This window comes from Xiphophorus couchianus, chromosome 2 (genome assembly GCF_001444195.1).
Source record: "Xiphophorus couchianus chromosome 2, X_couchianus-1.0, whole genome shotgun sequence".
Taxonomy (NCBI): domain Eukaryota; kingdom Metazoa; phylum Chordata; class Actinopteri; order Cyprinodontiformes; family Poeciliidae; genus Xiphophorus; species Xiphophorus couchianus.
The window spans coordinates 28,626,890-28,652,403 of NC_040229.1; the positions used below are offsets into that span (position 1 = coordinate 28,626,890).

At 37.9% G+C, this 25,514-nt stretch overlaps 1 protein-coding gene across 2 annotated transcripts in view; it reads left to right on the forward strand.

The window, feature by feature from the left end:
- Positions 1-1,147: 1,147 nt before the first annotated feature.
- Positions 1,148-25,514, forward strand: part of kcnq1.2 (potassium voltage-gated channel, KQT-like subfamily, member 1.2) — a 207,018-nt gene continuing 182,651 nt past the window's right edge. For both annotated transcript variants that reach the window (XM_028004588.1, XM_028004596.1), the window contains exons 1-3: positions 1,148-1,354; positions 4,974-5,629; positions 19,877-19,967. In XM_028004588.1, coding sequence (XP_027860389.1) covers positions 5,136-5,629; positions 19,877-19,967 — 585 coding nt within the window. In that variant the 5' untranslated portion in view covers positions 1,148-1,354; positions 4,974-5,135. The remainder of the gene's footprint in view (positions 1,355-4,973; positions 5,630-19,876; positions 19,968-25,514) is intronic.

The window sequence follows — 25,514 nt, forward strand, 5'->3', positions numbered from 1 at the left end:
TGACGCACGGTATTTCAGGACTACGAGGTATATCATAGTTGTGAGATATAAGTTGAAAATCAAAATGTTCAAAGTCATCGTTGTGAGATACAAAGACACATTTTTAAAAACTTTTTGTCTTATTTATTATGCACAAATTCGCAGTTATGAGATAGAGGATAATGGTTTAAATTTTTAACATAGGTCATCATTTCAGTTTTCCAAATTTTATTTGTGAGATACAACTATGAGATCATTTTCAAAGTCATAATAAGAGATAAAAAGGGTAATCTTCTTAATTCTGACTTTGTATCTAAATTATGACATTGAAAGTTGAAATCATCTCGCCATTGACCTTCATACTCTGACTTTGTATTTCATAATTTGGTATTTGGTTTTAAATTTAAGCAATGTCTTTCAATTTTAAAACTATGAGTTTAAAACGTATTACTACTTGTGATGTCCCATTCTTGAATTTATTTCTATGTGATCCAAATAGATTTATGTACATATTTACGTAGGACGTGTACAAAGTCTTTATCTTCAACTCACTTTAAAGCAGCGGCTAAAACAGTAGGTCAAAATCCAATTTAACAAATAGATCAAATGCAAGTGGAAAACTTAAAAAAAAAAAAAAAATCTGAAGTTATAGTGTCAAGGTGATTAAAAATGACAACATATGACAACATGGACATCCAAGTAGAATATTAACCTAAGTGGTCATATTATTGATATTGATATTAATATTGATCTGTCCAGGGCAGATGTGACTACAATCCAGTAACTTTGCCTTCATCAACATGTGAATGTGTGAGTGAACAGGAATGTCTGATTGCATTGTAAAGCATCTTTACAATGATGCTTTACAAATGACTTTGTAAGTGTCCTAACAAAGTCATTTCATTTTAGATTGCAAAGTAAAGTAATACAAAACTGTTTGGCCAGTGTTTATTTGCAATTTTTCAGTTTTCCAAACAAATACTATTAAAAAAAACACTATATATATATATATATAATTTTTTCCCCCACCATATCAAACAAAAGGAGTCGCTTGCAACTTTAGTTTGCTTGGACAGTCAGTGATGATTGCGTTTACTTTGACTGTCAGTACTGTCATTTCCAATAACCTTTGAATGCAGCACTCGGCCAGGCGCAGCTGCGATGCACTTCAAGGAGGACAGGTCCTAAGGGCAGCAACCGATTGAAGGCTGGTGGTTTGATTGCATTTGCGACATTGCCTTTGTTTCTGAACGCTGCTGGATGATTTATTGATCATGCGCAATGCATGACTGGAGTTTGCTTTAATGAAAAGCTCAGAAGAAGGGATTTCTGCTCGTCTCAGTTGGAACTTGCAGATTACAACTTGGAGTTCAAGGTAAATCCGATATTCATTGTTTTTTTTTGGTGACATATTTATCATTTTATACGTCTGTTGCAGAGAGCATGTGTCAACAATAATGCAGGATTCTTTCCATCACAAGTTTTTTTCTCTCTCTCTCAATGTATCAAATAAACAGCGACCACGCATGCTTCTTTAGGTAATGGAAAATGTTTTTTTTGACACTCATCATCTTGATTAACTTGCTTCCTGAAGCGGGGGGGGGGCGACTCAGTTTAACGTAAAGTTAGACAACAGTACCCGGTAATTGGAGTCCTGTCTGACAGCTCATTGTGTGTGGCATGAGAATGCAGTTTTTAAATGCAGAAACTCCGATACCGTCCTGTCATCAGCTCATCTATAGTTGAGGACGGGGTACCTGTTCCTAATTGCCTCCGCCGCCCCCCCTCTGTTGCCCCAGGAGACATTTTCCGATCATTTAGCTTGAGCATGTCATCACCTGGTTCAGTTTCCCTCCTGGTAATGCAACAAGCTGCCCTCCCAACCTGAAACTGAAGGCTTTTATGAATGAAAGACGGCGTTTTGTTGAGTTGTCAACCTGCCCTTATATACGCAAGAGTTCCTTTTTCGTGAGCATAATGGTTTTAAATTGCAATATCTTTAAAAAAAAAAAAAGAAAAAGTAAACCACCTGCTCCATCCAGAGTCAATTCTTCAATCAGTCCAGCTAAATAAAACTTGCTTAGTGCAGCAAATCCTACATGACCTACAGTTTTTTTAAAATAAATATTTATAATTAGACATTTGTTTTTTTAAATTTTTTTTAAAGGGTTTGAGTTTTAAAAATACAGGGAAAAAAGCCCTTCAGAATGTGCCTGAAAAGGATAGATTGTATTCTATGGGATGTCAATATTTGTGTTTAATGATGTAAAATAAAATAAAAAAAGAGACAAGAAATATAAATTCAAATAAATATTAAATATTACTGGTACTTTCAGTGTCATTCTGCTGTAAAATGTAAAATCCAACACATTTATTTAATAAGAAAAAATGCTATAACCTCCATTTATTGTATGGTTTTTTTTTTAAAGTTGTTTTTTCTTTTGTTCATTATTATTTGTAGGCAAAGTTATTACGAACCGTTGTGAAGCCACAGGTCACAGACCCTTGTACAGATACAAACGCACCCACACTTTTCAGATTTGTAATCACAAACAATAAATCATTTTCCTTCCATTCCACAATTTGGCACTATACCTCGCGAGTGTCTGTCACATAAAAGTCTCAGCAAAACAAACGAGGCTCTTTTTGGTTGCAATGTCACAAGATGTGGAAAAAGTTCAAAAGACACCAGCAGCTCTCCTAGCAGGTTCTGCTTCGTACCGCGTCCAACCTGATGCAAATGTGACCGGAAATTTAAAAGCCAGAGAAAGTGAAAGAGGTCAGTAGAGAGTAATGCCACCGCTACCTCCTTCACTCATCAGTCTAATTTTATTTTTATTCAGCTGCACGTTAACGGGACGCGTTTTGCTGAACCATTAGACGAAAGGTCAAATTCCCGGGCTCGCACTTTGGTGCGGACGGCTGAATCCTTTTCTCTAAATATATTCAGAGTGCATGCGGTGCATCTGTCCTTTCCTTTCCAGATGGAAGAGGAGTGGGGTGGGGGGTGTTTGACGTCCATCCAGGGCAATCCAGCCGGGTGGCGGTTTCACAAAATCCTCAGAGAGAAAGTGTGTTGTAAGGGAACATTGCAAAAATATTACATAAAAGCAAAACATTACCTCTTAATGTTATTATGTTCGCAAAGGTCGCAAGAATGCAGCCTCTAACTTTAGCAATGGACTAAGACTATTTTTATGAATGAAAATCGCTGCTTTCAAGCGCAGATGAGACGTTTGGATGTCGACAGCAATCGACAGCAGAACGCTCTAACCAACATCCTGCGCACAGCGTGTTTGAGTCACACATGCAGTTCAAAACTTTACTCTTGACAGCTGCTGATCTAATGCCGAGTTCTTGACGAAGATTCTGCAAAGCAGAAGAACTACAATGTACGACCGTTATTTTCTCACGCAGAAGAATCGCATCACAGCTGTTGACCTCTCTGGCCCCAGGTCAGAGCTCAGCATAGATAACAAGTGCTTTTCACAGACTTCTTCAAACAATATATACAATCTAAGATAGAATTTCTCTCTCGTTCTTGCCAAGCATCGTTTCTCTGTCAGAGTGTGAACAGGCCATTGTGTAATAGCGTGGTGTCCCACAGGGCTCAGTTCTTAACCCTGTTTGAGTTTTTCTTTTTTTTTTTTGTTTCCCTCATATATTTAGTGATATTTCCTTATGGTCTAAGCAGATGATATGTAGCTTTTTATTATGCTTAAATTTAATCTCAGCAACAAGGTGTTGTTGAAAAAGTTGGTTTCATCAGCTGTTTTTACATCGAAAGAATGTATAGACTCTGAAAGTATGGTGCTTAGATAATGATCTAACATGCATTGTAGGGCTGTAACGATTCCTCGAATAATTCAAGTGCCTCGATTATTAAAATTCCTCGAGGCAAATTATCTGCCTCGAAGCTTTGTTAAATTATATTTTCTTATTAAGCTCACCGTGTTCTGGCCGGGTGGTTATTTATGTTGTGCAACGCTCTCACTTCTGCCTATACAAAATTAAAAAATACACGCTCATGTACACTAGGAGCGGTGACATGCAGATAGACTGGTGGGCTGATGCTTAGCGTAGCTTTACAAACGAACTGGGGAAACAAATTTCCTACTTTCCCAATCGCAACAAGCTGAACATACCTGGCAGATGTGTTTCTGTGTGTGACGAAAGTGCAAATCCAAATCCTGTCGTTCACATGTACACAAAAGATATAAATAGCCGGGCAAAAGAGAGTTCATCTATAAAATTGAGTGAAGACGAATACATAAACTAAAAACTGGAGCATAGACATTTTTTTTAGAAGTGTCTTTGTGAGTCTGCTGCTTTATTATTAAACTGAATATAATTTCTGATTTAAAAAAAAAATATATATATTTTTGTTCAGGTTAGCTTAAAAAGTTTTGTGGTGCTTTTTCAAGTCCAGACCCAAAAGCGCTTCACACTACAGTCAGTCATTCACCCATTCACGCACACACTCACATGCTGATGATGTCAAGCGGAGGCGGTCCTAGCCTGTTGGGCACCCTTGGCAAACCACCTTCCCAGTGCCCCCCAGTCTCTCCTCTGTGAAGTTGTTATTGATATTGGTAGCACAACACTAGAGGCAAAGTTGATTCCAATTTATGATGCTCTGCATCCCCAGAACCAGAACCAAACGTGGAGAAGCAGCATTCAGCTTTTCTGCACCGCAAATCTGGAACAAACACCTGGAAAACTGGAAATCAACCGAAACTTTAAATCTACACTAAAAACTCACCCGGTTAGAGTTGCTTTTGTACCATAATAAATGAAACGCTAACCAACATTTTGATGTGTAATGACGACGCTTGGCAAAATGTAATGCTTCAATTGTGGATTTTTGTGTTTCTATGATGTAAAGCACTTTGAACTTTATATCATGTATAGCACATTGCTGAAATGTGCTGTACAGACTAACTTGATTGATTAATGTGCACCCTCAAGACTCTTGTCACCTTTTTCTTTTTTAGGTATGGAGACCCATGCAGCCCTACAAAGAGCACACTTCTCCACCGCAGGTAGCTAGTTCTCGCCTGCTGCTGGGCTGCTCCCTCCTACGCAAACCTCGGCCAAAACCACCGGGATTTTAAAAGTCCTCATTAGCGCCCCTGTGCCCATCCTAAAGGGGCACAATGGGGGAAAGACGAGCGCGCTCCTTTCACATGACCTGCCATGTGCAGCGGGACTACGGCAGCAGGATGCGGAGCTCCTTCATACGCTGCAGCCCCAACGGATGTGCCGGCACAAGCATCAGCCTCAGCTTGGACCAGGAGATGGACCTGGCCGCCTCCACCGGTCCCACCGCCGGCTGCGGTGCCTTGCGGGTCCCCGTGCCTGACGTCGGCCACTACTCGCCAGTTTCGCTGGAGATGGACCCCCCGGCGGTGAATAATGGATCAGGCTTCCCCTGCTTACCTCCAGCTGACACAAAGGATCCGGAGCTGCAGATCGCACACAGCCAGCCGTCCGTCACCCCCGTCCCGCCGCCTCTCCCTCGCTCCAGTTGGCTGCGCCATCATCAGAAGGAGTTCCAGAGTCCTTACATCAAGACTAGCATGCAGGGGGATGTTTACAACTTTCTAGAAAGACCCGCGGGGTTGAAATGCTTCCTCTACCACTTTCTAGTGTGAGTACCTGCCTGCGTTTGTTCTTTACCTATTTAGGTGCAAACTTCAGATGAACTTGACGTTGATTTGAATTGAAAAGTTTGTTAACCCAACTGCAAAGAGTTTAATATATAGATGAGGTTTTAAGTATCTGTATCCGATACCAATACAGATATCTGATATTTCGTATCGGCTGATACGGATATGATACAGAAAATCAGTGCTGAATTAACTTGAAATGTTTCTTTTATTTAAACACGGATATAAATGTACTGAGTTACATAATCTTTGATACCTCTGCACCAGCACAGAATGCTTGAATACACCAATAGCTTCACAAAGCTTGTTCATACATGTAAAAACAAACACTTTTATATGCTGTTTTTCTCCTAATTGTTAGTGCAATTAGTAGTAAAACAGTCAACGTAATAAAGAAACTGGAAAAAGGTTGACTACTTTGGTCAGACATGTGAAAATATTTCAAATGGTTCAGAAAGTGCAATTATCTGAATATAATGTAAAATAAGTAATAAAGCTTGACATCACTCGGAGCAAGACCCATAGAATTAGACAGAATAGATCTGCCCTTATTGATACCGATACACATATTAATATCAAATCGGTGCATCTCTAGTTATTGTTAATGAAAATGACCAAAATGACCAAAATTAGAAATAAAAAATCTTATTTTTAACTAAAATAGAAATAAAAATGAAAACTAACTAAAACTTTAATGTCCGCTCACATGACTAACTAAAATTAGCTGAACTTAGTCTTTGTTTGTGTGTCTCATTAGTATGAAGTTGCAGGTTTTTTTTCTTGCTGTGCTGCATCATGTTTGCTGATGTTTAGAGAAACATCAGCGCTGCAGTCCAGTTTGGGATTACCTTGAATATAAATGTGTCTTAGATGAAATTAAGTGTCTTGCAGTTGGACAAGATAAAACATTTGGTTCGTTATTAAAGGAGAAAAAAATCCCTCAAAGTTCACACATGGACCCGCTGTTACTGTGTTCACTGAATTTTTGATAGTTATTCTGCCATTTAACTTAAAAACACTTGCCTGATATTCATTAACACTTTTTTTTTTTCCAAAATTGTTTCAGCTTTTCTGGATTTTTTTTACACAAACTATTTCTATATTACATTTTCCGACTTTAACCTGATATATAACTCATAGTTAAAAAAAAATAAAATAAACTAAAACTATAACTGCAACCAATCAAAACTTAACTGAAACTAAGCATTTTTCAAAAAGTAAGATTGAACTAAGCAAGCAAACAATTAACTGATAAACTGCAAGTCAACACTACATAAAATTAAAGCCAATCAATAACCGCAACTCTACTAAAACTTTAGGCACTTAATGTTGGCGTTCAGATCGAAACGTCTCTGTGCTTCGCTTGCCGGTTAATTACATTTAAAGTTTCTTCCAGTTTCAGCATTTTATTCCCAGTAACAGAAGAACATGTGCCATCGTCACCTCTGGACTTTTCTTCTGCAAAGCTTCACTTTAAATGATGGGACTTTGCACACTGTCTATATTTTACACTTTTCAAATATTCCAGAAAAAAAATAATCTGATTAATTCAAAATTCAGGAATACTTTATTGATCCCAATGGTAAGTTAAATGTTGTTGTTACTCATATTAAGTCAAAATCATTCAAGTTTAAGCATAAACCTAATAATAAGTTGGAGAAATGATTGATTTAACAATAAAAATGAAATGGACGCAGGACCAAAATGGCAAAAGTAAAAATATGATTTTTCTCAGCTTGCATTGGAAAGCATTTAGTAGTTTGTGCATTTAAAAAAAATAAAACTACTACTATTATCAGAAATCCGAGAGTGCCCTGGTAATAAGTGAGAGAACGAGCTCCTATGATCTCATAAGTATTCCCCAGTTCAGCCGTCGTAAGCCTGAATCACGAGGATTTGGGTCAGATTAGATGGAAAATATGAATAACATTCATCATAGAAGTTCAATTGAAATGCCTCCACTAGACACTATTTACATTCATTTCTAAATATACGAAGCCTGGCTAATCTTTGCAACCAACTTAGCCAACGTTGTGTTTATATTCAACCTACCCGAGGAAATACTTTAAACACAGAAATTTTATTTTCCGTTCATCTATACAAACAATATCGGGACAAATTTCAAGTCCTGCTACAGCTTTTCATGCTGTCCTATAACATAAAGTCCTACTTAAAAAAAAAATTAAAAAAAAAATTGTAATTTCACAAAACATTTTTTAAATAATTAAAAAAGAAATGTGATTATTTTGGCCCATTTATCAGCCATGTGGAAACAATATAGTTATGTATTTGATCAGTTTTGTGGTGCAGCCTCAGTCAGGGGTTTTCTGTGTGGTCAGGCTGACACACATACTGTAGATAACTCAGAGGAAGGTGTGTGTGTGGGGGCAAGGAACTCTGCGTCAGTAGATTTTCTTACATCGGGTCACATTAGACAGTAAAAGTGTGTATAAGAATCGTAAAAACCTCTAAGACAGAAAGTCCAGAATGAAATCAAATGTCTGTTTTTTTTTTTTCTTCTCTATCCAATTTGTTAGAGATATTATTAAGAAGTGGAGCATTTAAACTGTAGAGCCTGAATCGGATGTTTTGGTTTTTTAAAATTTGGCCTTTGTGCCTTCAGAAGATACGTACATCAATATTTGATAATCCTTCAGTAATTTAGAGATTCAAGCTGGTCCCTTGTGGATTTTCCGGCTTGTCAGAAACTCACAAACTTACATTTTTACATTCAGATTTAAAAAAAAATTAATTTACACACTGTTGAAATATCTCAATGCAGTTTCTCAGAGTGGCGACACCATCTCTAGATAAATCATCACTTCTTTCATTTCTGGTTGATGGACTGAGCTGTGCTCCATGAAATGCTCGAGGCTCTGTATTTTGTTTTATAACCCGGCCTGCTTTAGACTTCTCTTCAGTGAAAACCTCGACCCTCTGTGTTTCTTCAGCTTCATGATTCGTTTTCTTCTCTAATGTAACACAAAATCTTACCAGGTATTTTTGGTTTACTTTCTAGTGCAAATATCTTAATGCACTTGAAGTAAGACTAACTTTCAGGTTACTTTTCAGCAAGATATAGGAGCTTGTTTCATGGCAATAATTCCTTAACATTTATGAAGCATTTTTAAAAGATTTTTTCACTTCCAACATGGGGAAACAAAAGTCTTGGTATAAGTGAAATCTGCCACAGGATTAGTAATTTTCTATCAATACTGAGAAATTGTCCACTTGAAAAGTTACCTGTATGTTAGTTTTGTCTTATTTCAAGTGTACTAAGATATCTGAAGTAGAAACTAGATCAAACATTCTTGGTGAGATTTTGTGTTTTTGCAGTGTAAATGTCCAAGGCCTTCACAGATGATGATCTGCTTACGATGTAGGTGACTTTTGGAGGAAGCTGGTTCCTGGAGGTCAAATATCTAAAATATTCTGTTATCCATAGTTTTCCATGAAATTTATTTTAATAAAAAAAAGTGTCCTGTCAAGAAAAAATACTTTATGGGCCTTAATATAGCTGCTATTGTAAAATAAAGTATTTACTTAATTACTGTGGAGTTTTTTGTTTTTGTTAATCCAACTTTATGTTACATGACTTAGAAATGAGGTCCGTGGTCATGAATAACCGGCAGCCCACTGTTCTGGCTGCCGTGTAATTATTTATTAGCTTTCAGCTCATGAAGCTCTTTGTTATGTTGATTTAGTTGCCTTTACTCTGCCTGATTGCTCACACCCAATCAACCCAAACTCTAATTGAAAGCTTCAGCTAAAACCATCCACCATTTTGTTTTTTGTTTTTTCCAATTTTGCTCAACCAATAACTGTAAATAAAACATTTCAGCAAAAAAAAAAAAAAAAAAAAGAGATCCTCTTTGCGTCACACAGATGCTTCCTTTGCTCTGCAGCAAAAGTAATTCGTACCAAGAGTAACTGGAGCTGTAGTGTTTCCTCCCTCATAAAGGAGCGGGAAGTTGAGCCTCGCCTTCATTTAAAATTAAAGCCCTCTAACCGTTCTTCACTAACACTCCTTTAGGTAACTCTTAATTGTTAATGGTGATGGCTGACGGCCATTTATTCTCCTGTTCTCTGTGGGGATCAGTGGAGAACAAAAGGATAAAGACCAATGACAGCCGTAATAGGGCGGCTCTAATGGGCCAGCTCTATATGGAACACAATAAATAACACACGCACACAGGGTTGTTGACTCATTTATTTTGGTCGACTGTAATGATCCACGTTTTTCTTAGATATACACTCTCAGACTTGCATTCACCTAAATCTGTTTAAACCCCATTGTGAAGTTTTCTCAGACATCCAGTGAAGTCAACTATGGATGTTAGCTGCCAACCTATGAAACATCCAGCATGACGCAGAGACAACTCTATGGAGATGGTGAAAAACAAAAACACAACAGTCTCATATTTGCCTCTTTCAGTTTCTGCAGCATTGTGAAAATTAATGAAGTTTTTAGGCCTTAAAAACTCAAATAAGTTTGAATTTTTATCATGAGTCTTTTTTTTTTTTTTTTTTTTTTTTTTTGAGAAGTGTGCAAGAAATCCTTACTCTGTGTTGTATTTCTGGCTTAATTAGGTGTCACACAGTGACTCGTTGCCATAGCAACTGACAACAGCGCCACAAAACAAAAAACCCACTCAAATTTATTTCCCACACAAAGAGCAGAACATTCAGTCTGTTGCAGTAGTATGGTTTTAGGCCTAATGTTTGTTTCGCGATTATTAATAAGTGATTGATGTGGTAAGAGGAGAAAACTAGAAATATATCGCTGCACTTTACTGTATGGCTAGCTCCACGGCTAGCTCCATGGCTAGCTCCATGGCTAGCTCCATGGCTAGCTCGCTGGTGTCACAATACTTGGATGTTTGAGTTTTGGGTATAATTTATGTCCCTGTGCCAGTTATTGCCATATTTAGTTTTATTAGTTTTGCTCTAAATGCCTTTTTGTGTATGTTCTTTCCTTAGTATTTAATTTTCCAGTTTATTTCTTTTAGATTATTTGTCAGAATTTTTTCCATGTTGGTTCTAGATCTGCAATCTGCCACTTCCACAGTGGCTCTCAAAACCTTTGGCGAGAAATGCAAAAATATTTCAGCAATGTTTTGAAATGCAGACGTTTTCCTTTGCCTTTCAAAATAAAACTTTTAAACGTACCACTGATAATATTTTGTTAAAGCACAGTTTTATTTGTGGAATCTCCAGTTTGCAATTTTTAGATTTCTCAAAAATATTACTAAAATAGTGAAATGTATCATTTTTCACATAATACACTCCAGACTGACCAAGAACTTTGAGATTTAGCTGGGGCTGGACAATACATCAATAACTATATATTGACATGTGATCAATATCAACAGGTGACAGAATATAGAATAATTTTATTGAACTCCGCTTTAGGCAGAAGAACAGCTTTACTCACTTGATGTCTCATGGCCAGTAACTCAACCGACTGAGTCACTCTTTGGTTGCCTAGCAACAACCTGATGAGTAACTTGCGCAGCAGCAGTTTCAGGTTTCACCACTATGCCTCGTATATTCTTAAAAATAAAAAACGCCACCATTTTGGCAGCATAAAAAAAAATAAAAAATCAATTATTATCGATATTCTCTACTGAGACAAAACGCTTATATCATGATGTGATGTAGTTGTTTTTATCGTTCTAAAACATTTTGTCGTTCTTTCACCATTTAATTTTCAAGCGATAAGATCTGAAATTCTCTATTAGTTGGTAAAAACAAGAAATAATTGCATCATTTTCCTTCCACTTTGCAATAAACACTGCTTATTTTAATTTATTAATCTGTCTCAATAAATTAAGATAATCAAACACTAAAGTTTGCAGTTTAACATAATAAAATGTATGCCGTGTGAATACTCTTGCATGTACAGTATGTATGAGCGTCTTCTGTTATTACAGCTACAGCAGTGATAGCAGCCACAAGAGCCATCTGGAATAAAGAAAAGGACTCTGGATAATTATTTTGTACAAATCTATTTACATGTTAAGTGCTTCATCATTATTTAATGAACTAATACCCTAAGTCTCACTAAAGTAAATAATTAAAAGGAATTGAAGAAGCGTTTCAGTTGCAGCTCAAAGCCCTTTTGAGGGCTTGTTAGTGAGTTTGCTCTAGCTTCTTGTAGACGGACAGTAACATCATTCATAATAGATCACAGAATTGAACAACTTTCTTACTTTCTGTCCAACTGCAATGCAGAGAAATACAAACATACACAAATGCTATTGTATTGATGTCTGAGTGAGTAAGGCTCAGTTGAAAACCTTTGGACTTGGGACAACATATGTGGCTCTGTGTCCAGAAAGAACCTTACGCAATGGAGTTGAGCATTGCCAGCACACACACACACACACACACACACACACACACACACACACACGCACACACACAGATTTGGACCACTCCCTCTCAGTCGCTTACATAACCAAAAGGAAATAAAGATGCTGCCCTCCATGACTCCATCACGACCTTCCAGGCTACAGTCAGTTCATACTGACATCTTAATGCAATGTGATACAGGGGGGGGAAGCACATTTCAAGCAAAGAAGTTTGAGCTGAAAATCCTTCGAGGAAGTTAAATCTGCATGACATAAAAATCAGATTTTTGCGTTATTTTTAAAAACAACCCGGTTCCCGTCATCATGAGTGTGTCGCACGACGTTGTGGATTCAGATTTTTTTTCTTTTCTTTTTTTTCGTCCTGCTATAGCCTCACTGGTTTGGAGTAGAGGAGGAATGGCACCTGCTTTTCCTCGTGAAAACGCTGCCGGCCAGATGTTGTCTGAAAGGCTTGGATGGGTTTTTACATCTGGACACATTACTGAAATAACTACAGTGAATCCTCACTTTTCCATGCCCCGCTCCCACCCCTCTGGATGTCAAAAGGAAAACCTCTTTTTAAATTTTCGCTTACCATGAGATTACCATCTGAGTGAAGCAAACTGTATGCGTCACTTTCTGTTAACGCTAGTATGTGCGCGGTTGGAAAATCTTGCGTGTGGCCTTTTGTTTCTTTTAACAGTGCAGAAAACGGTACATCCGTGTGCCTTTGAAAGCTTCTACACAAGTTAGATATAACCACTGGTAGATCTGGTTTATTTTTTTTTATCACTTTGTAACAAAAGATCAAATCTGATATAGTCATCTAATTTAGGGTAACTTTGAGCCATGCACCTTCCTGTACGATTCATCTTGATTCTCATCACCCTTTATGCTCCGTCTTGGCTTTCTCTCATTGACTCGGATTTCTCCAGCAAAATTTCAAACGGGCCAATCAATGAACAGAAGGAGAAGATTTTATGATGACGTTGAATTTCTGTGCAGTTTTAGACTTGTAGTCAGGCTGTACTTTTAGTAATATCAGCGGAGGAACTGAACGAAGACGTTCAGTCCGTGTTGGCCACACTTCCAAATATTGAATTAACTTTAGCAGCCGCACAGTTTCGTTCTCTTTTCTAGGTCTCAAAAATGGACAGTGACCCTAAACATAACCAGCAAACTATTGTGAGAAACTTGTGGAAGGAAACCCAAAATGTTTGACCCCAAGTCATACAGCATATAAAGGAGGCAATGCTACTTAATAAATACTAAATGTATATCCAAACTTCTGAATTTAATACAGTTACATTAACTTATCTTGAAAATGTTTGGTTAGTCTGATATTTAGCCAATAGAAATAATTGTGGTAATCATCATTAACATAGCGAAGGTAAAGTCTTAAGCAGTGAATGTAAACATCTGGTTTAAACTCTTTACATTTAAAATGGCAAATAAATTACTTGAAAAATGTCTTTTCGAGTGTGTCTGACAAAATTAATAGGTAAACACCGGATCATTTTTTTTTAAAGGAATACTTCTCAACATAAATAATTAACTGGCTTTATCTGTTTTTCTTTTTCCAGCAGCCTGACGTCTTTAACGCCAAGAGAAATTCTGAGTCTGTAGAAGTTCAACCAGGCGGTACTTTGCTGCTTTGGTCACAGAATGTGGTGACCAATCTGATGGCTCAGCTCAGATGGAATAACCGTGTTTGTGGCTGGACCCTGGTGTAGTGTAATCCACCCTAAGCTCCTCTTTGCGTTTAAATGGGGAGGGGGGTTAAGAGAAGAAGGCTGTGGAGGTCTGCTGTGCCTTTAGCCATGCTGTTTGGCTACAGTGTCTGTACAAGTGGCTTGAGCATGCTCTGGTCTGTGAGATTATTCTGGTTTGCCCAAATGTCCAGTTCAAATCTCAACTGGGGCTCAGCTGTGTAGAGTTTGAGTGATTCTCACTGAGTTCCCCCCGGATGTGTCGTTTTCCCTTCACAGTTCAGAAACCTGCATGTTGGGCAAATGACTGGATGTGAACGTGTGTTTTTATTCATCTTGTTTGTCTTTTTATTGGCAATGTGATGGACTAGAGTCTTTTATCCATTGGTTTCTTGGTTGACCTCCAATGTAACCTGAAATCACGACAACACAGAAAATGAATGAATGCATGTTTACCTTAAAAATGACCTGTAAGGCTAAAGCTAACCCATTAACAGGGTTATATGAGCATAGAAAATGGACTGATGGATGCTGATGAGTGGGCAAAAGATCCACTTTCTAGTTTTGTGAACCAAGTAGAGACATACTCCAAATTACAACTACAGAGTAAGGGGGTTCTACAGAGTATTGGCTATACAAATGTCAGCCACATTTGAAAATCATGTTTCATTTTCATGCCATTCCCACTTTATGTTGGTGTATGATGAAATATCCCAATAAGGTACACCGTGAGTTCTGGTCCTAACATGACTAGAACTTTTCTCCGTCCTTTTTGCAGGACATGACACATTTTACAAACCCTTTCACTTTTTCAGGTCTCATCTTTAACAAGCCGTGTGACCCTTCTTTATTTTTAAGGATGGATAAATGTTTAATGGTTAAAATGATTTCTTTGTTGGTGTCTGCTTTTTCAAACTTCCATTTTCCTATGCAAGTCCTTCTTGGCTACGGAAATTTGAAAACTGTGACTTTAAAGGAAGTTGCTGATCCATCTAATCGTCCAAGATTAAAACCAAAATGCCTTTCTGCTCATTTGTAAAGCTAAGGTGGTTTGCACCAAACACTGCTGCTGCTCAATAAGGTTCTCACACATTTATATTAGCTTGAATTTCAATGTATATTTGATTCCCTTACCTTCATTGGAACCCATCTTTGATGATAATAACAATTAAAAACTCTGACTCTCTTTACATGCTGCATATTTTCTGTATGTGCACGGTGAGGTCACCGTCCCTGGTATGTTTTTTTTTAAAGCTTACGCAGCCTGAGTGTCACTGCTGACTGAGTGGACGCTTTGATGCGGCTCCGCGCTCTATTTTGGTGCAGCTAGACAGATTTGCAGTCAATAATACTCACTAAAACCCCCAGCTGTTTTGTTTTAATCAGATCCCAGGGGTTTTGGCCTGGCGAAACAAGGTTAGCTAATGGCTGTGAGTGACTCAGTCGTGTCTGCAGAAAGAAAAAAGAAAACCAAACACAACAGCAAAAAAATCCACACAACTCCTTACTATAGCTGATTAAAATATCACCACTTTTATCAACACTGTTGCCATGGGGTAACAAGTAAAAGTAAGTGTTCTGGGTTTTATTTATGGTATTGGTAAATGTTTTCTGTGAAGAATCTAGGGCTGGAACAGTCCGATTAATCGCAATTGATCAATTATTGAAATAGTCATCAATTAATTTAGTAATCAGTTCATTGCTAGCAGACTCAAAAACATTCCCTTTGCTGAGAAAACGACACAATGAGAGCAGCAAATAAGCCAAAACTGGACAAAAAATAAATAAAAAATACGTTTTGCCTTTTAGGTGAAAAACCTTTATGGTGTGTAAATATGTGGGATAGTTTTATCTTCACCCAGTTCAAATCCTGTAAAGAAAATTTCATATTAAATATCATTTGCTATGTAATTATTAGTTAATTGAAAAAAAAAAAGTCAACAGATCAGTTTTGCACTTTACTGATAACTGAAGCAGATAGGACTTATTTAATTTCTTTTTCCTTTAGCTGCAGACACATCCTTTGCTACAAATGAAGGCAGAAATGCTAAATTCACTGGTCTTGCTAGTCTGCTCATTTTGCTGATACGATCCTGTTTGCACCTCGTCAGGTTTGCGCGTTCTATCAAGTTTGCCCCCGTTTTTGCAAACCTTTACAATATCAATCCTTAGGACGTCTAAATGAAAAACGGATCACTCACTCTATATACTTTCCTTAACTCTGGAAATAAAAAAGTCCTGTGGCTCATGTATGTTTGATGGATTTATATGAGAAATGACTTTAAATCCCTCAGTACCAGATGCTGTTCAAGCTGATGCTCACCGAAAGCCAAAGCTATACATCTTTCCTCTACATTTACCCAAATCTATAGAAAATGCTTTGGATTTTGTTTTCTTTTTTTTTCTTCAGTTTTTTGCTTTGATCTGACGTCGGAGGAGGATAAGAGGGAGTAAGAAGTGTGGTTCTGAGTGTGTGTCTCTGTGTAATCCCTATAGAGTTAAATTATTGTCCCATCTGGCCGGCGTGATCATGTGTGTGTGTGAGAGGGGAATCCTCCTCCAAGTCTTCCTCTTTATCACTTCAGTTTGCGTTAACCTCGCATGGCATGACATTGTGGAACGTAATCTGTCAAGCAAAGCACCTCTTCTGCTTCCTAGCTGGATCATGTGAGGATCGAGATCCAGGGACACGTTTCTCTTCCAGGAGAAAGGAAAAACTCAGTGGCTTATGGAGTCTATCTGTAACCTGATATTTACTGCACTGTCTACACACCGCTATTTTCCTCACTCTCTGACATTTAAACAGAATATGTCATGCTTTAGGCTACTTAGGGTTAAACTGGAGTAATAATAAATAGTTTTCTTTAATCATTTTCCTTCAAATTCAGATGTTTAAGTAGAATTCCTTCATTCTAAGTTGAATTCTCTTCTAAACTGTATGACTTGGGGCAAACGTTTTGGGTTTTTTCTCACCATTTGTTGCTGGAATTTTGGCCCATTCCTCCTGACAGAATTGGCGTCACAGAGTCAGATTTGTTAGATCGCTTTGCTCGTACAAAAACTCTTCTCACAAACGCAGTATTTTGCGTGGGACTGAGATCAGGCCACTCCAAAACAGTGTCTCCGTTTACTTAAGACGCTTTGCAACTAACCTCGTGGCACGCTTTGGGCCGTCATCCACTTGGGAAGATCCATTTGCATCCAAACTAACTTCCTGACTGATGCTGCGTTAATATTTCCACATAATGTTCTTTCCATACGACGCCATCAATCGTGTGAAGTGCAGTGAAATGACTCGACACAACGTGACTTGCAGTTGTTTCCCTTGATCATTTTTGCCAAACAGTTTAATTTTAGGTTCATTGCAGCAGAAGAAACGCCTGTTAAAATCAAGAACCTCCTCTCGGCGTTAATTTGCAAACACTTATTTGGCTGTTTGTTTTTGGAGTAATGGCTTCCTCCTCCCTGAGAGGCCTTTCAGCCCATGACAGCGACTGTTTCACTGCAGATAATGAATTTCTTACCAGGTTCGGCTTCGGCTGGGAGGGTGTCGCTGGAATCAGTGACAGATTATCCGAGCTTTCTTTAAGGGCCTTGAATTATAAAGGTCACTAAGGTTGATAGAAGATCAGCGGCTTTACTGCAAATTTTGTCTGATTTCGTTTGCTTTTTTTTTTTTCTTTCTTCTTCCTGATGTCACGCATGGCAGTAGTGAATTTGAAGTGTTCCTCAGATTAACTCAAATGTTGTGAATCAAACCACCGTCAACTGGGCAACCAAACTTGTCTAAACGCAAAATTATAAGGATCTCTTGTCATTATTTTGGTAATTGGGTCACTTTTCATTGCCTAAAACACTAAAACTTTTAGTCAGACTTAATTTCAGACAATGGGATGTGGGAGTACCTGTATCTCTTTGCAGTCTATGTAGGTATCTGATTTCAGCTATTTGTATCATCATGACTAGGGCAGGAAAAGTGAAAACTCATACTTAACCTTCCTGACATGTGACATGGAGTCCTTGCAGCTCACAGATTCGTAATGCATCCTGTAACGTGTGTGTGTGTGTTTTAAAGTGACTCTCATCTTCATGATGGCGCATGCAAATACTGCCAGTCATGTTACTGAGAAGCTTTTAAAAAGGTTTCAAGGATTATCCCCCTCGCGTAGTGAAAATGCTCCTAACTGGGATTACTGTTAATCCTTGCTGTGCCAAGAAAGTTGTGTTAAGGAAGTTGAAACGCAGGCAGCCGAGAGCGTCTGTAGAAACTGTGAAATCGGTTAAATGAGTTGTAAAATAGCAGGTAAGGACCTAAAAAAAAAATACCTGTGCTATGTAGCGGTTATGTCTTTTTCTCTGAAACGTGGTGAAAAATGACTTCTAGATAGCAAAAATAAAACCTACTGAAGCACTGCAGGTCACAATAGTTTTACTATATTATTATAAAGTCATGTGAGTGAGAAATGCTTTTGGTAAAGATACAATTTTGCCATTTGTATTTGTAATTTTTGCCATTTTGAAAGTGAACCATTTCAAAATGTTCACATTTTTTCACTTTTATTCTGCATGCATACGAGCTCCACTCACCCCAAAAAGGAGTCGTCAAAGAAAATCACTGTGCCTCAGTTCTCTGCTGATCATCTTTGTACTATTTTTGGGAGTTTTGGTATTTTTCAATAGACTTTGCTGCCATCTAATCATCCAAACGCCTTATGTTGCGCCTGCAAAGTAGCTGTGTAGTGCGTGCCTGCCGATTAAGTATGAGCAAAAATAACAAATAAAAACAGAAGGTGATGCCAAATTAGCTGTTAACTTTCTCCGCCCTAGAGTGCACAGAATTTTACGCCCCTCATCCCAATAAGTGAAAGTGAGTGAAAGTGGCTCATCGACTAAACTCGAGTTTAGTCGATGAGCCAGGTAACATTTGTACGTGACATTTTGACCCATGCTACGTACAATTTCAGGTACACAAACATACGTGTCAAGACGAGACAAAATGGTGACCGCAGCTTTAGCTGGAGGACTGTTAACGGCACATTGTTTTCCAAAGGAGCCTGTTTTTAATCACAAAAATGGATGAAAACATTTTCTTCAGAGTAAATCGTTGCTTGTAGGAATAGATTTCAGACATATGTGCCGTCATTCTGCTAAATAGATCAGTAGACTTTTAAGAAGTTAGTGAATCAAGACTGCACACCTTGACATGCACTGTTGTGATCACTTTCCACAACAACCTGCAATGAATGCATACACCAGAAAACCTTCAGCCATGACTTTATTACTTTTTGCTTTCTCTTTTCCTTTACTTGTTAGTCCGGTCTTCCTCCTCCCCACCTTCCTCTTGCATGCTGCTCTTCTTCTTCCATCCTCAGTTAGGTGAGCCGGCCGTGTATGTTTAGCTCAGGAGGCCTTATTTGTAGACGATGTACAGTATGTACACTGACAGATGGAGCGTCTCGTCGGAATGTTTCACCGTTGCTAGGAGACGTGGAAACACCCCGTCAGCTAATAATGCAGCCAGTTTGATAAAAACAGAGGAAAGCTGAGACGAAGTACCTCAAACTTCTAACTGTTGAAGGATTTATTCTGTCTTTTGGTTGGAGGCATTTTGCTTAAATTCATGTCTTGCACTGCCAGGAGTTTTTAACCGTATGAGAATTTCCACTCTTTGCTTTTTCACATTACGCCATCTGGATTCCCTTTTTATAAAACATTAGATTGCTAGTTTCTGCAAAGGTGCATCATGGGGTCCATTCTGAATTCACACCAAATAAGTTATACTCATCCTTACGAGCTAAACGCCAGGCCCAAACTGCAAGGGAAAACGGCAGCTAACATTTCTGCAGACCACACACATCCTGATCACAAACTGTTTAGACTTGCCATGAGTATCCGCACTAATTCCACCTTGTCTTACTCTTTACTAGAAACTTAAAATGCACAAATATTTACAAAAAAAATCCCCCAAAACGTTTTATTTTCCAACAAGTCTTTTTGTACATTTAATTTTAAAATGTCTTCATAGACAGTAAAGTGGAACTGAATTCTTATTGCTTTTTGCGCGTACAAAGTTGGTGATTAAAGCTGATTCTGAAATGTTAATATTTTGTGCTTCTTAAACTTTGGTTCAAAGTAATAATTGGTTTCTCTGTCTCTCTCTCTGCAGCTTCCTCATGGTGTTGGTGTGTCTTATCTTCAGTGTTCTGTCCACAATAGAACAATATGCAGACTTTGCTACAGGAACGCTCTTTTGGATGGTGAGCATTTTTTATATAGATCTTTATACAGAACAACACATGGAGTTTAAGTAATTTCATTATGTCATGTAATCACAAAGAGAAATTTTTGCGTGTTGATTTTAGGTCTTGGATTTCGTCAGAAGCAACATTTAATTTGCTTCTGAAGAAATTATTAATTGTTAATGGGATTAATAATGTATCTTTGAATTGGAAGAATAATATCATATGTACACTAGAATGGCTGGAGTTAGGCCATTTGGACATATACCTATTTCGGCTTAGATAGTCCAACTGGCCTGAGGATTTTATCTAGCAGGTGCTTTTGTTCAGTAAATAGGGCCATTACCTAGGCCAAGTACCCTGGTAATGGCCTCAACGCATCTCACAGTTGCACAATTGTTCCTTAGACTTCGACTTCGACTTAGACTGACTTTGTTGTCATTTTCAATGCACAGGGTGTATACAGAACGAAATTTCGTTGCATACGGCTCAGGATAATGTTTGAGGTTCCAATGTTGTGAGTAAAATAAAATACAGTATAAAATATGAATATAAATCTAAATATAAAATATAAAGTGCAGGACTGACAGTAAAATAGAAGTTATTTAGCTCTGTACATGTGCAAGGTATAAAGTGGAGACCAGTTTTTGAGTGCAGTCCAGTTAAGAGTTCAGCAGTCTGATGGCAAGTGGGAAAAAGCTGTTTCAGAACCAGGTGGACCTGCACCGGATGCTGCAGAACCTCTTTCCAGAGGGCAGCAGGGAGAACAGTCCATGGTGGGGGTGTGAGGGGTCACTGATGATGTTTCGGCCTCAGGACACGCATCCTGCATCGATGGTTGACCTGACACTTCGCCCTTTTGCCTGAGCTGGGTGTGGAAGGTTGTTGCCGAAGCAGTTTCTCCTTGTGTGCCTTCTTCTCACTCACATGAGAGTTACCCAACTCTTTTGCAAGCTCAACCAGGAAGTCCACCCGTCTCTCCTGCACCCCAATGCATGCCCGATAAAGCACATGTGCATTCAGTGCTGCCATGTCAATCATGTTTGCCAGGTTTGCTGACCAGCTGTCACATAGTGATGGAACCTTGGTCACCCCCCGCAAGATTATGACTGAAATAAATGCCATTAGTTCTTGTGAACTAAATAGGTGAAGCAGTCACCTATTTATCCTCCACAGCACAAAAGGCTGCATGCAAATTTGCATGTGCAAAGTCTCCCAGATTTCTTTTGCTTACACTTTTTGCATGATTTTTTTGAGGTGGATCAACACAATTAATTTGGTTAGTTTATTTCTAAACTGTCATGTTATACCCTATTAGCTTTATTTCAAAGAGAAACATTACTCATTTCTTTTAGAAAAACCTTTGCATATTTTTTGAAACAGATTGTATGTTTTGCAAACTCTATGTACATTTGGCAAAATGACCTGGATAATGCAGCACAACATCATGGATCAGCTGCAAAAGGTCACATCTCTCCAAAAACACTTCATGTATGCTTCAAAACTAAACTGAAGAGCACTACCTACAGGAGATCTGATCTCCTGTAGGTATCATAGATACCCACCCCCAACATGGACTATTCACATTCCTACATTCTGGCCTGACGGTCAACGGCCACATTTACAATTGAAGAAGAATGCTAATTTGAGCCATCAGAGTCGTCAGGGTGGACTCAGGGCCTTTTGGCCCTGTTCAGCCATTCTAGGGAGAAATCGAAAACCCAGCCATTCTAGTGTTAAATTAGGCCAGCCTGACAAGCAGTTCCCTGCAGACCTTATCAGATTTTTTTATTTATCAAACTGAATGCGGAACAAAATGTGGAACCAAGTATAATGGCCTACTAGTGCCATTGTAGATAGAGAAAAAGGGGTACATTTATGCCAAAACCTCAGAAAGGTTTTAATTAATCTGAAAATTTTTCTAGACAATTTTTGTAAGTTTCCAAGTTCCAAAAGTTAAAGATTTTCTATAAGAAACTATTTGGGATTTATCTCAGAAAATTTGTAGAAAAAAGAAGAAAGTTTTTTACTTTTTGAAACTCAGAAAAAGAATTTCTCAAGCAAATTTTCTACCTTTGCCCCCCAAATTATTACTTTTCTGTTATACAGACATTCAAAAAACATTGAAAAAAATTGATAAAAATGTCAAATGTTCTACTTTATAAGCTCAGAATTTTTCAGATTTTTTTCTAGAACATTTCTGAAATTAATCTAAAAATTTCAGAGTTTTTTGGTATAAAAAGAAAAAAACCCACCAAAATTGGTGTCAATTTACTACTTTTGTTTCTATCTACAATGCCCTAATATACCATAATAGCAAAGTGGGTGAACAGAAATAGGAGCTTGCCATGCAGTACCCATTGTTTGCCACAGGATGGAGATGTAAGATTTTAGTTTGTGAAGATTGATCCTGCCGGCCATCTTGATCCTTCTAAAGATATTACTGAACTTAGGAGACTAATGACTTTTAGCTAACACAATCTGACACACACTGCTTGCACTACACTTACCCAAAGCTCTTAATAGTTGCATGTCTTTTAAGGCTTTCATGATCACACTCGTATAGAACCACTTGGCTCCACACAGACTGCCCCTGCTGATACCCGCTGGTTAGATTGACTTCTTTGTGGCTTATTTGTCTATTAGGGCCGCTAAGTGATGCAATAAATCGAGGCCTTACAACAGGTTGAGAGAAATTATGGCCGCCGTTTGGAAACCCTACAAAGAGCTTGCATCATCCGTCTCCTGCCAGCACAGAGGGAATATATAAATACACACGTAGCTCCTGAATGCATGCACACAGTGCGCACACGCATACAAAAGCGACACAAACACACACGTAGTACCTCCAGCCAGAGCCCAGAGAGGACACTGTGTTCTGTAAACCTTTGGTCAGTGCACTTTAATGACCTACTATCATACTTTTCTTTCTTTCTTTCTTGTTTGGTTTGGTCTCCCTAAGCTGTCAGGTTTGATTTTTTTCGGTGGAAAGATCGTCCTATGAATGCAACGTTTGCACACCTGACTGCGTGTTTATGTTTGCGGGATTGTAAATAATTGGATTAGGTTTAATATCAGTGGTAAAATAAGATATTATCGGCTTTTTTTTGTTTTGTTTTATTACTGTGTGCAGTTTGGGTCGGTGTGTCCCGATGGAAAGCGCTGGTGGTAGTGACTAAACTTAGAAAGTTCAGGGTCAGCTCACATCGCTGAATCACAGGCTGCTTGTTTTGGATGGCACAGAGGACATTAGTCCTTGAGGATATTTGGCCTTCGGGGCAGCTGCCAAAGTCAAGCTAGTCAGGCTGGGCAGCACGACACACACACACACACACACACACACACCCCTGCGCACGCCCACACGCACTCCGTCACACAAACTTCCAATGCATTATCTTGTTTGCCTTTCTCTTATTTGTAAAAAAAAAAAAAAAAAAAAAAAAAATACGCGGGATCGGGTTCTGCTGACTTTTGCAACCTTTACACTTTTGTTTTTAAATGGGAACTTAAATAGGCATAAATGCTGGTAATTAGATTATATTTCCACATATTGTTGAATACTTACAGCAAGACAAGAAGTGAGTGGTTTTTAGAGGCATTAGTGGTGTTTTGAAAAGGAGTAAATACTATTTCCTTTGGGTCAAATTCACACATATTTAATAAAAAATAATTAAAGTAAGTAAGTAGATTTTTAATGTTAAGCTGACTAAAGTTGAGATGTGTGAAAAAGCTAAAAAGATAAATGTAACTTTTATTGCTGAAGCTAAATTTTGAAGTTCAAATTTTGCGAACTTTTTTAAATATTTTTTTTGTTTCATTATTTATTTGTGTAATTTTTTTACCTTTTTGTTCTCTGACATGTATTTATCTTTAAATTTAAATTAGATTTTTATTGTGTAGCACTTTGTTCAGCTGTTGGTTTTAATGGTATTTATAAATGTAATAATATTCTTTTGGCATTCAAAACTTAATTCCAGTTGGTTGCTGTTAAAAAGTAATTATTTTTTATTAAAATCACAATGATTGCAATTATTGGTGCCCTGAATAATACATCCATGCATGCTTTAAATTCACATATGCTTTTATTTATTTCGATAGGACCTTTTGCTGAAATCCTTCCTGTTTTCCTGGTGTTTAAATGCAACATCCTACAGATTTCCATTTTTCTTAGTCAGTGGCCAACAAGCTGAAGAAGAACCCATGTTTTTCTTGCTATATTTATGCTGAGTGAACAGGATGGTAACGAAGGTAAAATAAAGCTCACGGTTGAAGAATTGCAGCAAAGAGAGACGTCTTAAGATCAATAAGTCTAAAAAACGAATAAAAGCATGCAGAAGAAAATCTTCTCTGCATTACCATTAAAAAAAATGTCATTATGCGCTGTATGCTGTCTAACGTAGGCCTGCTGAACTGTTTGGTCAGATGAGATTCAGATTATGCAATAAACAGTCATGTTGGTTTGGCTTTAAAAAAGTGATATGCTAAACATCTTATGGCTGCTGTTGAGTTTGATTGTTTTGTTTTCTCAAAACCCCTTGTCTTTTGGTGCAATGCTTTCCATCATAAGTCCTTTGAAATCACAAATGAAAATAAAAGTCTCAACAGAAAGCTAAATTGTTGCCATCACTACGGGTTTCAATAGGAAATCGGTCCAAAATGTACGGCCATCTTTGTGCAAAGACAAACGGTCAAATCTCCATCCGACCGTGAGAAATGTAAAAGAGAAAACTGAGGGTTGTCCTGTTGGCACAGAGGAGGTGTTTTTACTGCAGAATTGCACAATAAAATATAAAAATGTATTTTTTAAAATGTTTACATTTTTATATTTTGGAAAATGTATCATTTCTTAATGTGTTTTCCCATTATTTTATAATTTTGCTCAAGTGTGAAATGATTCTGCTGCTATACAGCTAAATTATTTTAAGGCTGTCTTCACCAGAGATGCCAGCTGCTAAGGACGCTGCAGAAACTCAGGCATGAATTTATGAGTCAAATTTTTTTGTTGTTGTTGCAGTAAATAATACTCATTGTTAGTGTGTCATAATGATCAAAACTGTTCAAAACCATTTAAAGCTGACCTAACGGGAACATTTAAATTCAGAGAGAAAAACTGGGCAACCTAATCATTCAGGTAAAAATGATTTCCTAGTAAAATAAGAGAAAATTCTCAAAGCAAATCTGATTTTAAACAGTGTAGCATTTAAATGATTCAGATAAAGTTTCACTGGGTTAGGAAGCATTAACAGGAAGCTGATCACGTTTATTACCTTTTATGAATCACACAGCCCAGGTGGCTTTCTGTGTGTGTGTGTGTGTGTGTTTTTTTTCTCCTCTCTCCAGAGGGACACTATGCAATCTAATCACATTTTCACATGATGCTTTTCTGATGTGCTTCGTCCTCCATCCTGGCTTGATGAGATTACGGCCTCACAATCGGGCAGCTGTTTCCAGTAAACACATAGTTGCCGGTTTCAGCTACAAACCCCCTAACATCTGTGTGACCCATTTTGTGGAATTATTATGACTAATCTCTTCAAATTTCCCAAATTCATGTGTACCTTTTGA